The sequence below is a fragment of the Archocentrus centrarchus genome, unplaced genomic scaffold (assembly GCF_007364275.1).
Source record: "Archocentrus centrarchus isolate MPI-CPG fArcCen1 unplaced genomic scaffold, fArcCen1 scaffold_48_ctg1, whole genome shotgun sequence".
Lineage (NCBI taxonomy): Eukaryota > Metazoa > Chordata > Actinopteri > Cichliformes > Cichlidae > Archocentrus > Archocentrus centrarchus.
Genome location: NW_022060272.1, coordinates 2,192,587 through 2,209,054, shown reverse-complemented (window position 1 = coordinate 2,209,054; position 16,468 = coordinate 2,192,587). Strand labels below are relative to the sequence as shown.

Below are 16,468 nucleotides of genomic sequence, written 5' to 3'. Positions count from 1 at the left end.
AGCACTGCACTGAGCAATCTAAGCTTTCTCCCGGCATTAATATGAACACCCACCGCCTCCTCCCACTTCTGCTCCCTGCTGTCAAACCTTATTTGCACGACAGTATTGTCCCAACTGTCCTTCCACCATCAGACAGATGTGCCTACTCAGAAATGTGATAAACTGATTGATACTCACGAATCCTGCTTTTTGGAATTTTTTTTTTTAAGGCTCTTAAAAATAAACTATGAATTACTCAAAAATGGCCCTTAACAATGGGTTTTATAGCGTGATGAGCACAAATTGGAAATTTTTGTTCAAATTATAATTGATATGTATGGAGGAGATCAGGAGTGAGGCGCAACACTGAGCATCTACAGCTGTCTGTAAAACACAGTGCAGGTTCTGTCATGGTTTGGGGCTGCATTTCATCCACTGTGCTGAGATCTTGTCAAAAATCATTTATCAGCACAGAAAAGTCTCAAACATGCTGGCATTGCAGTAAAAGCATGCCTGAATAGAAAAACACGCAATGCAATGCTGTTGCTGCTTTCCCACCATGGAGGAGCCGGTGCTCAAGCCAGTGCTTGTGCCGTTCCCAGTGAACTGGCGAAACGCTTAAGAACGGGCCCGCGTTTCTATGAACTGCTCCTTTACATGCGAGCATGGGCAGGTCCTCGTCTGGACACGGAAACCGAAGCGCACAAACGTGGGAGAACATGCTCCCCTTTCTTGTGTAGCAAATACGTTTTACGGTCCAAACCAAACTACTGCAGCATCTGTGTGCAGCATAGAGGTAAACACAGACAGCGATTAGAGAAGTACAAGTACGCACTATTTGTGTCCTTTTATCTGTGGTATGAACTGATACAAAGCAGCAGATTCAGCCTTAGAGCCCAACCTAATTCACAGCTGTGAAAATTGCTTCGCTTTTCTCATGTAATACACATGTAATATGGTAGAAAACACAAGACATTGAGATGGCACAGTCACGCCCTTCTGCCGCTTTCGTCACGCGTTCTTGGTTCAAGACCAGCTAGTTTGCGGGGCCCGAGTTGAACCCGTTTTTTGGCCGAGCACCGAGTACTTCCACAGTGAAAAACCCACCTAACAGTTCAAATAAAGGCACCAACCCTGTTGGTGGGAAAGAGGTCATGGATTGGCCTCCCCAGAGCCCAGAATTCAACATTACTGAAGCAGTGTGGTAGCATCCTGACAGCGAATGGAACAAAAGGCAGAAACATCCAATAAAGAGCTTTGATTGACCTTCAAGAAGCCTGGAGAACTGTTCCTGAAGACTACTTTAGAAATTACAGAAAGCTCCCTCATAGAGTGAAGAATGAAGAACAAGGTCGAGGTCATACCAAATACTGGCTTTCAGGCTCCATTTTAAATTTTATAAATTGCATTCATCTTTTTTTTTTTATTTATTTATTTTTTTAAAGCCTGTCATGTCTGGCAGATCTTGGAAGCAGAACTGTGATCAGAATGCGTTGTTGTGCCAAACATGTTTGCTATTTCAAGATGAGCTCTATACAGTAGGTTCTCAATAGGCTCTTCTTTTTGATGTTTGACCCTTTATTTTATTTATAAAATAAATAAAATTATTCATAAACTGAGTTATTTTTAACATACAATGTAACAAACTCTGTGCTAGAGCTAACAGGCTGAAGAAAAGGAAAAGAAAGAAAAGAAAAAGGGAGAGAGAATGAGAGCGAAAAAAGGACAATAGAGAGAAAAAAAAATTAAAAAGGGGAAAGAGCACAAGTAAATAAACCAAATAGTTAATCACATTTTAAACATAAAAAATACTAACAATACTTGCAAAAATAAATGTGTGGGAAAAACAAAAATAACAAGGCATATTACGCAAACCAACAATTTTGTTGTGTTGTGATTGCATGGGTGTTTGTGTCTGTGTCATGGAACGTACTTACCAATGAGGGCAGAATGCTGCAGCTCCACCCATCAGAAGTTAGAGGCAGATAGAAAAAGCCCCAGGAAACCCAGGCCACCAGCAGCCCACCAAGAGCCAGGAAGACCTGCGGCCACTCATTGTAAGACAACTCACCAGACGGGAGAGGGAGGTCCCAGACGGAGCCCCCCAGTTGAGGAGCAAGGGTTTCAGAGAACCCGAGGCGACAAGAAGCCAGCCCCACCCACCCCCGTGGCCAGCCCCCCTGCACAGGCCGGTGGCAGGGCTCCAAATCCCAGCCAACCGACCGAGGGCTGGCACCCCGGGTCATAAGGCAGCATCATCCAAGCCCCCACCACCATCAACCAGGACAGGCACACAGACATCACCAGAAGGTCACCCCAGGACTCCAGTCTCAGGAGGGTACCAGCTACATAGGCATCTGGAGTCCTCACCTAACCGCCTACAAAGCACATCAGAAGCAGAGCCCACAGCCAACCACCCCCACTAAGTAATGGAGCTGATCAGTGGGAATCAAAGAGAGTCAAATTCCTCCAATTGGTTTTTAGAAGAAGCAGACATTCTCTCTAAACTAACATGATCTACAAATAAATTTCTGTATTGAGTAATACACAGTTTATTTTTTGACTTCCAATTCATGAGGATAGTTTTCTTAGCGATGCACAAGGCGGTAAGAAGTATGTGTGATATACACTGCTCAAAAAACTAAAGGGAACACTCAAAAAACACATCCCTGATCTGAATGAATGAAATATTCTCATTTAATACTTTGTTCTGTACAAAGTTGAATGTGCTGACAACAAAATCACACAAAAATCATCAATGGAAATCAAATTTATTAACCAATGGAGGCCTGGATTTGGAGTCACACACAAAATTTAAGTGGAAAAACACACTACAGGCTGATCCAACTTTGATGTAATGTCCTTAAAACAAGTCAAAATGAGGTTCAGTATTGTGTGTGGCCTCCACGTGCCTGTATGACCTCCCTACAAAACCTGGGCATGCTCCTGATGAGGTGGCGGATGGTCTCCTGAGGGATCTCCTCCCAGACCTGGACTAAAGCATCCGCCAACTCCTGGACAGTCAGTGGTGCAACGTGACATTGGTGGATGGAGTGAGACATGATGTCCCGGATGTGCTCAATCGGATTCAGGTCTGGGGAACGGGCGAGCCAGTCCATAGCTTCAATGCCTTCATCTTGCAGGAAGTGCTGACACACTCCAGCCACATGAGGTCTAACATCGTCCTGCATTAGGAGGAAACAAGGGCCAACCGCACCAGCATATGGTCTCACAAGGGGTCTGAGGATCTCATCTTGGTACCTAATGGCAGTCATGCTACCTCTGGCGAGCACATGGAGGGCTGTGCGGCCCTCCAAAGAAATGCCACCCCACACCATTACTGACCCACTGCCAAACTGGTCATGCTGAAGGATGTTGCAGGCAGCAGATCGCTCTCCACGGCGTCTCCAGACTTGGTTACATCTGTCACATGTGCTCAGTGTGAACCTGCTTTCATCTGTGAAGAGCACAGGGCGCCAGTGGCGAATTTGCCAATCCTGGTGTTCTCTGGCAAAAGCCAAGCGTCCTGCACGGAGTTGGGCTGTGAGTACAACCCCCATCTGTGGACGTTGGGCCCTCATACCATCCTCATGGAATGAGTTTCTAATCGTTTGTGCAGACACATGCACATTTGTGGCCTGCTGGAGGTCATTTTGCAGGGCTCTGGTAGTGCTTCTCCTGTTCCTCCTTGCACAAAGGCGGAGGTAGCAGTCCTGCTGCTGGGTTGTTCCCCTCCTACGGCCTCCTCCACTTCTGCTGGTGTACTGACCTGTCTCCTGGTAGCGCCTCCAGCCTCTGGACTCTACGCTGACAGACACAGCAAACCTTCTTGCCACAGCTCGCATTGATGTGCCATCCTGGATGAGCTGCACTACCTGAGCCACTTGTGTGGGTTGTAGAGTCCGTCTCTTGCTACCACGGGTGTGAAAGCACCACCAACATTCAAAAGTGACCACAACATCAACCAGAAAGCATAGATACTGAAAAGTGGTCTCTGGTCCCCACTCCTTTATTGAGTGTGTCTTGCTAATTGCCAATAATTTCCACAAGTTGTCTATTCCATTTGCACAACAGCATGTGAAATTGATTGTCAATCAGTGTTGCTTCCTAAGTGGACAGTTTAATTTCACAGAAGTTTGATTTACTTGGAGTTATATTGTGTTGTTTAAGTGTTCCCTTTATTTTTTTGAGCAGTGTATTTGACTCCATAACTAATTCACTGACGTCACCTAAGATGCATAGTCTGGGGGAAATTGGGACACGACAGCTAAGCCATGTGGATAGGTCTTCACATATCCTCTGCCAGAACCTCTGAACAGGTACACAAGACAACAGACCGTGTAGATAATTCTCCTCTGAATTGCTTGTACAGTGCATATGTTTGAGTGTGTAAGGCCCATTTGGAACATCCTTTGTCCAGTATAGTGTGTTCTATGGAGAATTTTATATTGTACAAGTTGTACTTGGGGTCTTTTAGTCATTTTGAAGATATTTAAACTAGGGCTGGGACTCGATTAAAAAAAACTAATCTAATTTATTAGAAGCTTTGTAATGAATTAATCGAAATTAATCGCATTTTAATCGCATTTCAGTATTTAACATGAGAAATATTGATTTAAGTTTGGTTGATGAATGAATCAATATACATAAGCTTACACTTCAAAATCTTGTTTATTTTCACACCAGTCTACTACACAGACCAATGAAGGATGGAAGTGCTCCTGTGATGAGCAAACTCAGCATTTTTTTTTGTACTTCCATCTGGACGTTTCTTGTATTTAAATTTCCCATCCACCAGCGTAGTCTCTTCCATCATCTCCATAGCTGTGTCCAAATTCAGGGGCGGCATCCTTCGAAGGACCCAGCCCACATAGACCGCAAAGGCCGGTTGTGAAATTGGATGGTCTAACTTTCATATCAGCATCACCTGCCCTCACCTGAGCGTAGCTGATGTCGCCTAGCAACTGTGACAGCACGAAACACAGTTCTGTAAAAGCAGCTGGTTAAACTGAGAACGAACTTTTGCTCCTTTTTGTGGTTTGATTTTAAATCTAATTCAAAATATGCTGTTAAAACAAGCATAACATAGTTCAACATCAAGGAAGTGAATGATTGAATGAGTGAATGATTAATTTCCAACCAGGGGCAGGCTGGGCTTAAAATTCAGCCCGGGAGCTTGGTTTGGAGAGGCAAATGGACAAACCATAATTTTAAGACAAGAGAACTTTATTTGCAGGTGCGGACTGCACCTGTGGCCAGAAGAGCTGCAGCAGACTGCTTTGCTTAATTGGGTAAAAAAAAAAAAAAAAAAATTCTGATCACTGGCCGTTCGGGAAACCTCCCAAACCTCCCGATGGCCACCACACCCCTGTCTGAATGAGTTATATCTGTGTTTAACTTCCACTCAGCTGCGAAAACCAGCGGGAGGTTGAAAATGATGTGACAGCAGTCGGACGTTCTCTCCGGCTAAAGCGAACCTCAATAGTCCGGTCAGCTGACAGCTAGTGAGGCGAGCTGCTGGTAGAGCAGCGGCAACGGACAGCTCCGAAAACAGCAGAGCACTTTTTGCAAATACGCGATATGAATTTGCACACAGCTCATCACGCTTATCACATTGTGCGTCGATATAATCTGTATGCCTGGACTAATTCAGTGAGAAACGTTCCACGGTGCAAAGTGCGATTAAAATGCGTTAATTTTTTTAATTCATTGTTTTCCCCATAAATTAACACGTTAAAGTCCCACCCCTAATTGAAACATATTTCTGTCCGTAAATTTTGATCCAGGTTGACAGGAGGGAAACTGAATCATCAGTTTTTAGTAATAATTTATATAATTTTGACAACAATTTCGGGGTACAGAGGAAATTCTGTTACCCATGTAGGTATTTCTAGATTCAATTGATTAAGGTTAAATCTTCCCTGTAAGATGGACTTAAGTTGTTGATATTCCAGAAATCTACCTTGCCAATTCTATATTTTGATGTAAGTTCTTGGAATGTAATAAGGTTTCCATCTTGGATAATATGTTCTAAATTATTTACACCCTTATCACACCATAACAGAAAATTCAGCATTTTCTTTTTCTGACAAATATCTGGATTGTTCCAAATGGGTGTTAGTTTACAGGGGATACGTGAAGACTTAGTTATTCTTTAAAAATTCCCACCAGGCTGTCAGAGAGGTGTTTATACTAAGGCTTTTATAGCAGTTATGATGTTTAATACTCGGACTAATGAAAGGTAGATCCGAGATTTTTATTTTTCCACAAAGTGCCTGTTCTAGATCCAGCCATGGGTTGTCTAATGGATTGGATTTGATCCACTTTGAAAGAAACTGCAATCTACTGCCTAAGAAATAGTAATAAAAGTTTGGTAAGTCTAGACCGCCGCTGTGTTTTGGCTTTTGTAAATTTTTTAAGCTTATTCTTGATGGTTTGTTTTTCCATAAAAGTTTTGAGATATTTGAATCTAGTGACTTCAACCAAGGAAGAGAAGGTTTATTATGGATCAGTGAAAATAGATAATTATCTATTAGTGTGATCGTCCACAAAAGGGAAGCTTGTGAATTCCCAAGGAAAAGTAATACATCATCAGCAGAAAGGCTAATTTTATGGTCCATATTTTCAGTTTGAATCCCTTTAATATTTGTATTTTGACGGATTGCTGCTGTTAATGGCTCAATGAAAATGACAAAAAGTGAGGGAGAGAGTGGACAGCCCTGCCTGGTGCCCCTCTGCCGACTGAAGCTTTGGGCCTAAATTGCATTCATGTATGTTTCAATAAATGGCTGCACCTATTTCCTGTAAAATATTAAAAAATTAGAGATTTTGGAGTACAGAGACACCAAATTAAAGTGAATTAGACCAGTGCTAATGTTATGAACGTTGGGGCAGGGAAACGGTCTGGGTGATGTGACTGAGAGCAAAGCTCATGGTGCTTTCCGGAAAACCGGACGTTCAAAGACCACCAATAAAAGCCAGCTTAGAACACTTTATGAATTCCATAAATTTAAGGTTTTCCAATTTGACATTCAGTTTTTGGGGGTTTATTTTTTTAGTGTTGAAACCTCGAGTCGATCCTCTCATTACTGCCCCAAGTTGATAAGAATGGTCTGAGTGTCAAAGTGTCGGAAGTTTTCCTGAATGCATCCAAAAGTTTTTTGACCAGGTTTTAAAAGTGTGTTTGCTCAGAAATTTTTACAGACACAGAGATGGGGGCGGCGGGGAGCTTCTTGGCTGCAGGAAGTGCTTTATTTCACACCTGATCACTGAGAAGTGGAAAAAGTTTCACTGTGATTTGCATCACAGTGCAAATCAACAAGCATTAAAATGGGAAAAATGTGGTCAGTTAAAGGAAATACAAACTGGACTGTTTTTACTGTTATAAATACTTTCTGTCATTTCCTCCGAAGAGGGCACACCGAATCACTGTCTTAATGGGCATACTTAAACTGTATGCCTATTACAACGTAGAGATGCTGCCTCTTAAAATTGCCGCACCCAGCCGGCTGCAGCAGTCCACGGTGGGGGTGGGAGAGGGGGAGAATTCCTTCCACAGAAGAATCTGAATACTGAAGGAATTTAAATAAGTGTGTGTGTTGCTGCTTAAGCCTTTAGGTTTCTGCGTGTTTGTTTCATCGAACAGGAATGACACAAAACAATCAGAATAAGGAGTCCAATTATAAAATTTAATAAAGTCATTTCAAACAGTTCAGATATCTGGGTCAGACTGCATGCCATGAGATGGCATGAAGTACTGGCACATTCTAATTCAACTTACAGTTTCATATAGTCACAGCATATCAGTCTTGATTACATCATTATACAAAACAGAATGTGGTAAGCAGAGAAATTCAACAACAGGGTGACCTTGAAGTCTCCATTTCTATCATTGTGTAGTCTTCATCAGTATGGTTCATTGTACAGTCAGAATACAAAGTTCACGATGACACGGAACATTTTAAGCTTCTGTATTTTTAATCAGTTATGTTATTTTCCAGACAAATTTCTCAGGGAAGTAAATGTATGTAAGATATATATGTGGCATATACCATGAATAATACAACAATACACAAGACATTACGACCAGTTTTCCCAAATGCTGCTTAGGGGCGTTCCCACCCGTGGCTGAACTGTTATATGTAATGAGCAGGGGATCTCATTTCGGCCACGTACCGGCCACAAATCGGCCACAGACCGGCCAAGTTCCCGTCACGGATTGGCTGGCCATTTTGAGTGGCTTCAACTGTATTTGAAAAGCGTACGTTGAGTGTTACCCCTCGTTGTACACTTTGTACGCTCTGGAAAATGTTGATATTTGTGAAGCGTCCCTTACCAAAGTTGCATTAAAACATTTTGACAGAATTTTGAGCGCAGTGTACCACATAAAATTGGTTCAAGGTCAGTAAGCACAACAAGAATTCATACATAAGGCACAATGGATTATAAGATGCACTTCCGATTTTTGAGAAAATTTAGGGTTTTAAGTGCGCCTTATAGTGCAACAAATACGGTAATTTTTTTGGCAATCACATGCGTAATCACGCGGCTCCATCCCTGAAACTGCAGGAATGTATTAAGATGCTTCACTATGTCACAGAGAAAAGCCGACTCACACAGCCACCATTCATCCCAGAGCCCTGCCAAGTCTTTTCTTTTATTTTCCATGAACGTGACAGATTTCAGATTTGACGATGTGATAAGGCACGTCACCAAATTCAGAAGGTATTTCCTCCAAAAAAGACAGAAACTGCCAGTAATTTACACCGTTCCTCTTATGAAGTTCACTCTGTGTTACGAAGAAACAGCCTTTATTGTCCCACAGAGGGGAAATTTGGGTGTAACAGCAGCCGCAGTTATTATAAATATAAGTAAAAATATAATAATTCACACTATTAAGAAAAGAATATAAATATATATAAAATCAACAAACAAGATTAACCTTAATACTACTAATAATAACACTATATACAATGTACATGATGTGCCTGTGTGTTGAACCTTAACAGGCCGGACTATTTACAGTATATTATATATTATCCTACATTGTGTAGGTTATTGTGGTTTTTGTTGGGAGCAGTGATGGTTATAAAGTCTTACAGCTGCTGGGAGGAAGGATCTACGGTAACGCTCCTTTGTGCATTTAGGATGCAGCAGTCTGTCACTGAAGGAGCTCTCCAGCTCAGCAACAGTTTCATGCATGGGATGGGAGACCTTGTCCATCAGTGATGTTATTTTGGTCAGAGTCCTTCTGTCTCCCACCACCTGCACTGAGTCGAGAGGACATCCCATTACGGTGTTAATGATGCATTCTATCTTCACAGGGTTTCCGCGGGGTAGTAAAAGGTAGTAAATTAAATGAGTTCAAATTAAGGCTAGTAAAAGGTAGTAAACAGAATTTGACTTGGTAGTAAATTTTTCATCACCCCTACAATATATTTTGACTTTTCCGTTGATGCAGACTTTTTGTTTTAAGTTGTTTAACTATAAAATCTGTATAAAAATATAACTACTCAGCAGGACCTGAGCTGACGTTGATAAACGATCTGCTGTGCGCATGCGCGGAGTCATTTTGCGCCTCGTCCTCGGAAAAGGTAGTTTTCACAACTTTGACTCGATGACCCTTCATTATGGTCTTAACCCTCTGGAGTCCACGGACGTGCTGGCGCATCAAAATGACATTGCCGATTTTAGATGACGTAGCATCTCAGTTCCAGGGTCGTCCCAGTGAGGTCTGGTCCCAGTGGCAGAACCAGCATCACTCACAGCAGACTGGGGAACAGCACACACACCCCAACCCCAGCCAGACAGAAGTCTTCCAGGTAATACTAACACAGATCTACTACTGGACTCTGTTTAATCGGTCAGGGCTCCTTCCAGCTTCTGACCAGCTTACACAGATATAGTGGGGAAAATACATATTTTGCAAGTTTTCCCACCTACAAAGAATGGAGAGGTCTGCAATATTTATCATAGGTATACTTCCAAAAATTCAGGGGCAGCACAGTGGCGCAGTGGTTAGCACTGGGTTCGATTCCACCTTGGCCCAGGCCCCTCCCTGTCTCTCTGTGGAGTTTGCATGTTCTCCCCGTGTTTGCGTGGGTTTCGTCCGGGTACTCCAGTTTCCTCCCACATTCCAAAGACATGCACTTACTGGGGTTAGGTTAATTGGCTACACTAAATTGCCCATAGGTTAGAATGTGAGTGCGAAAGGTTGTTTGTCTCTCTGTGTTGGCCCTGCAACAGGCTGGTGACCTGTACAGGGTGTACCCTGCCTCTCGCCCTATGACAGCTAGGATAGGCTCCAGCCCCCCCACGACCCTGAACAGGATGAGCGGAAGTGAATGGATGGATGGATAAGTCCAGTGTGTTAATACAGTATGTCAAAACGAAAGAATAACTATACAGTCACACACATGAGGTCGTGCTGAAAAAAATTATACAAGGCAAGGTAAACAGTTTCTAAGGTCAACTATAAACCTTAAAACAAAAGTAGTCAAAAATGGTAAAACCGGACCGCAGAGGTTAAGCTGGTCATGGGAAATGATCGAGAGGCGTTTTGTAAAGTGTGCAGAAAAAATATAAATTTGACCTGAAACGGTGTGACGGTGATCAAATCACTGCCCAGATAAAGGAGGAGGGTTGAACTTAGCTAGCAGTCTCACCCCACGTGTTTTCGTTAAATTTGATATTCTAACATTAAGCAATACGGGACAAAATTCATCTATGTAATGTGGGTCTAGGCAAAGCATTAAAGTTATTAAAGTTCATTTGTAGTTCTAAACATATTTAGGGTGTTTTTTTCTTCAGTTTTTGCCTCTCCAAAGAGATTTTTCCTCTCTCCCTCAGCCTCGACTGCAACTACATCCAAATGAACAATTATGCAAATTAGGCGATGATGTCACAGCAACTTCTGTTTTCAGCAGCTATAATTTCCTGTATTTTTGAATACAAAACTCCCGGGCTGAATTTCAACCCCAGCCTGCCCCTGGTGGCAAGTTTTGGTAATGGATTTTGTAGTATAAGTGGTGGGAGTGCTATTTACCGGTAGGCCATTAATCATAGCCATATGAAATTAACTCACAGTGGGCTGGATTTGGCCCAGGAGCCTTGAGATTGACAGATTTACTGTGTGACTCTATCTAGTAAACCTAAGTATTTTCTATTTGGGCCTTTTACTTTCAGTCACACTGGGCAGAACGTGGACTGAAGAGAATGATCAGATGTCTTATCTAAAACTGCATGGCACATAGGTATAGATATGGATGAGCCTACCCATCCATCCATCCATCCATTTTCTTCCGCTTATCCAGGGCCGGGTCGCAAGGGCAGCAGGCTAAGCAGAGAAGCCCAGACCTCACTCTCCCCAGCCACCTCCACCAGCTTCTCTGGACAGACCCCAAGGCATTCCCAGGCCAGGTGAGAGAGATAATCTCTCCATCATGTCCTGGGTCTGTCCCAGGGCCTCCTCCCAGTAGGACATGCCTGGAACACCTCACCCAGGAGGCATCCTAGTCAGATGCCCAAATCACCTTAACTGGCTCCTTTCGGGTTCAGATTGGGCAGGCCGTTCCTCCCAATCACGTCCCTGCAGGTCTCACTGTCATTGCCCATGTGAGCACTGAAGTCTCCCTGCAGGACGACGGAGTACGCTTGAGCACCCTGATAGATAGATAGCTTTTATTGTTATTGTACTAGAGTGCAATGAAATTGAGCAGCAATCCTTAAGGTGCCTAAACCCAATAAAAACATTCAATAACTCTAAGAACAATAAACTGCAGATTATTGCACAGGGCCTAAGTAGTTTAAATAAATAAATAAAATTAAATAAAAATTCATGTGCATGTGTTTGCAGTATTCAATTCCCATACAGCACAGGGGTAAAAGCTGTTTTTCAGTCTGTTTGTCCTGGATGTGATGGATCTGAAGCATTTTCCAGAGGGCAGCTGTTGGAAAAGATGATAACCAGTGTGGAAAGAGTCTTTCAGTATGTTGGCTGCCCTGTGACTCCAACAAGAGTGGGTGCTCTGAACTGTCATTCAGCACATAAGCGCAAACAAAAGTCAGGATCCATTCCCAGGCTCAAGGGTGCAGAGAATCAACCCTCTCGTGTACCAGTCATGTACAGGCAGCAAGCCGAGGAAATAAACAAATACCCACCCCAGCTCGCCAGCTCTCACTGAGGGCAACTTCAGACTGGAACAGAGTCCACCCCTCTTCAGGAGACAGGTTCCAAAGCCCAGGCCATGTGTTGAGGTGAGCCCGACTATATCTAGCTGGTATCTCTCAACCTCACACACTAGCTCAGGCTCCTTCCCCACCAGAAAGAAGACATTCCATGTCCCAGTAGCCAGTCTGATACCCAGGGATTGGTCTGCCAGGGCCTTTGCCCTTGGCCACCCTGCCACACACACACCGATCTCCTCTGTGTCTCAGTCTTGACCTCGGGATTGAAAGGAGCATTAGCTTGGCAGACTTCAAAGCCCTGGTAGGAACGTGTAGGCATAAGAGGTTGGAGAGGTAAGAGGGTGCTAAGCCACGCAAAGCTTTAAAAACAAGTAATAAAATTTTTAAATTGATTCTAAAACTCACTGGAAGCCAGTGTAGAGAAGCCAAAATGGGAGATATATGGTCCCGTTTGTGAGTGCCAGTCAATACACATGCTGCTGCGTTTTGGACCAATTGTAATTGATGAAGATGCAATTGAGATAAAGGCATAGATCGCTCTCTCAAAGTCCCCAAAGGCGAGAAAAGGTTTCACCTTAGCGAGAAGTCGGAGATGAAAGAAGCTCGATTTGACGACAGCATTGATATGTTTCTCAAAAGTCAATTTGCTGTCAAAAATCACTACTAGATTTCTTGCACAGGGTTTATTGAAAGGCTTTAGAGGGCCGAGATCATGGAGGTCAGGGGTACCAAACATAACAATCTCAGTCTTTTGATCATTCAAGCTAAGAAAATTTGAAGCCATCTAAACAATATCCTCTAAACAATTCAGCAAGACCTTTAATGGACTCAGAACCACGTTTTAGCGGCAAGTAGATCTGGGAATCATCAGCATAGCAATGATACTGTATGCCACGTTTCTTAAAAATTGAGCCCAAGGGGAGCATGTGGATTGAAAAAAGAAGTGGGCCAAGAATGGACCCCTGGGGGACCTCACAGGTAAGCAGGCTTTTTGAGGAAGATATAGTCCCCAGTCTAACTGCAAAAGTTCTGTTGGTTAAGTAAGATTTGAACCATTTGATTCCCACATAATGTTCTAATCTAGAGAAGAGGATAATATGATCTACTGTATCAAAGGCAGCAGTGAGGTCCAAGAGTACTAACATTACAGAATCACCTGAGCCAGTAATAGTTAGGAGGGCGTTTAGGAGCGGTTTCACTGCTGTGGTGGGATAAACAGTTCCCTTGATGAGTCTTGGCTTGGTGACAAGCCCCTGGACAACAGAGCTCCTGGGATCACTGGAACACACAAACCCCTCCACCACAATAAGATGGCATTTCACAGAGGAGGATTGACCTATCCCACCTCCTTAATCCTTAATCCCCAGGATTAGTTCATTTCTGATTGATTCTGTGTTCTTTCATCATGTTCATTGTTTCTAGTTCCTTGAGTTTGGCACATGTGTATTAAAACATTGTATTGTTGCAGTAATAAACAGATATACTTATATGTTAGCACAGTGGTCCCCAACCTTTTTTGAGCCATGAACTGGTTTAGTGTTTGACAATATTTCCATGGACTGGCATTTAAGGTGTGGGGGATAAATACAATAAATTAAGAGATGTGACCATAATCAAAAGTGTGATATTTATGAATCCACTCTGTATTCGTATGCAAAGTTTAGCGCTAAATTCATCTGGCTTTAGCGCTAAACTCATCTGGCTTATGCCAACACAACTCCACATACTGTGAAAGCGACCGCGGCATTGTTCCTCCTGGATCCGAGGTTCGCCTAACGGATGGACCCTCCTTTCCAGCACCCTGGCATAGACCTTACCGGGGAGGCTGAGGAGTGTGTTCCCCCGAAAGTTGGAGCACACGCTCCGGTCGCATTCAAGCGACTCCAACGACCTGCAGCAGCAGACCTGCCATGCAGCAGGAACTCAATAGTCTTTGCATCAAATAAAATGAAAGGAAAAATGAGCATATATAGCGAGTCCTTTATCTGTGTGTAGTGTGTGTGAATACTTTAATCTCAAGGCTCAGCGATCTCGAGACTCGTGTGAGTGTAGCCGTTCTCTCCTCAATAGGTCCCGGCTGGACAGGACGACGGTCTCGCTTGGAAAGTCAAAGCGAACGTCTCCACACCGGCCAGATGGCGAACACAAACTCCAGGGCTGTCAGGACGATGAACATAAACTTTAGGGCTGTTGCATAGAAAAGCTACAGCGGCTCACTCAAGTTCGCTCTGTGAAAGCTACAGACCGAGTGAGCCCACAGCCCCTCCCACCAGGGTTAACGTTCGAGTTGACTGCCGCAAAACAGTCGCAAAATGAACCATCCTCCTTCAGGATGATCTCAACACACTTCACATGCACACCATCATAACACAACTCTTACAATCTACCGCTGGGTTACATATGCTTGACAGATCATGGGTCAACAAGTAATTTACAACAATATAAATACCAGCAATAATATTTTGGCAAATACCAGAAATCACTTTTTGGCACAAGACCGGCTATTCAGATGACAAATTGCTCCACTGCCACTGTGTACAGTTTGGTTGCATGTACATTTTGCGTACATGCAGTGCAGCACAATGTTTTAACCCCTTAACTGGCAGCAAAAAAATCACCTGACAAAAACTACATAACGCCTTCTGGTTATTATTGGCTCTGAACAACCCATTTCATAGCCTATTAATCGGCTGCGTCTGGTCCGCGGGCCGAATGAAGTGCATTTATATGGCAGGCTAGACCCGCCCATTTTGACTGACACCTCATTCGGCCAATCATGTTAAGAAATGGGTTTCCCAGAGCCAATAATACTCAGAGGGCGTCACGTAGCTTTGTCAGGTGATTTGGTGCAGCCAGTTACATGATTGGCCGAATGACGTGTCAATAAAAATGGGAGGGTCTAGCCTGCCATATAAAAGGGACTACAAACGGCCCGTCACCGGGCCCTTGCCAGTTAAGGGGTTAATATATGGGAAAGAGTATATTTGATACCAAAATTTCTTGCATTTTTTAACACCAGGATGTGTTTTTAATACTTCCTATTACATTAAAATACCAAAGAATTGAATTGTGAATGACCCCTTAATGTTCTGGAAAATCATGAAAATTGACCTTGAAAGTGCTTGAATTTGATCCTGAAAAAGGTGTACAACCCTTTTGACCACATGTTGAAAATCATTTGGCTTTTCTGCAGAATGTTACTGAATTATTTTTTGTTGAAATAACAACAGCATGATTGGTGAGTTTTAATAACATTCCTGTAGCAGCATTTCTCAGCATCCAGCAGTTTGCCATTTAGAGTTACAGATAGGCATTTTTGTAGAATTTTCAGATCTGCCAAATGAAAAATCTTTTATCAGAAAATGTGTACTTCTAAAATGAAAATGAACATGAGGCTTTATTTGAAAAGGTTATAGCTTCTAGTTTCTGAAACTTGTCTGCTTAGCATGTGGCTAGGGCTGCAATGCACTGGTGCTGAGATAAATAGCAACCACCAACCTGACATCAAGAGGGACAACAAGAGCAACTCATCTTTTGAGTCCACTATGACAGTTAGTCATCATTCACATAAAAGGAATTGATCAAACAATCGTGTTGTAACTTTAACAGCATACTGAGATGGGTATAATTATTTATTTGGGGTTATTTATATTGGTTTAAAGATTGATTGATTGAATATACTGTGTGTAGTTATTTGACACAGAGGATAACAGTAATGATAACCATCCACAAACCACTGTGGTAGGGTATTCTCAAATCCAGATCAAATGCTATCAAAGAATTTCTTTGATATCAGTCTTTTTATTAAATATTGTAATAACTCCAAGACTGCACCACTTAAGAATTTAAAGAGTGCTTAAAGACTTTACTGATAAATTCTTTGATGCAGAATTATTTTCATGAATAAATTAATGTGTTTGCAGATGTGTCAGGGGAAAGCAGTCAAAGTGGAGCTCAGTTCCAGGGTCGTCCCAGTGAGGTCTGGTCCCAGTGGCAGAACCAGCATCACTCACAGCAGACTGGGGAACAGCACACACACCCCAACCCCAGCCAGACAGAAGTCTTCCAGGTAATACTAACACAGATCTACTACTGGACTCTGTTTAATCGGTCAGGGCTCCTTCCAGGTTCTGACCAGCTTACACAGATACAGTGGGGAAAATACATATTTTGCAAGTTTTCCCACCTACAAAGAATGGAGAGGTCTGCAATATTTATCGTAGGTATACTTCCAAAAATTCAGGGGCAGCACAGTGGCGCAGTGGTTAGCACTGCTGCCTCACAGTTAGAATACCACCTGGGT

The 16,468-nt window shown here is 42.9% G+C and overlaps 1 protein-coding gene across 1 annotated transcript in view; it reads left to right on the top strand.

Moving 5' to 3' along the window:
- The window catches only part of arnt2 (aryl-hydrocarbon receptor nuclear translocator 2), a 175,977-nt gene that overhangs the window by 143,983 nt on the left and 15,526 nt on the right, over positions 1-16,468 (top strand). Inside the window, 1 exon segment of the mRNA XM_030725130.1 lies at positions 16,089-16,234. Within this exon segment, the coding sequence (XP_030580990.1) occupies positions 16,089-16,234 (146 nt within the window).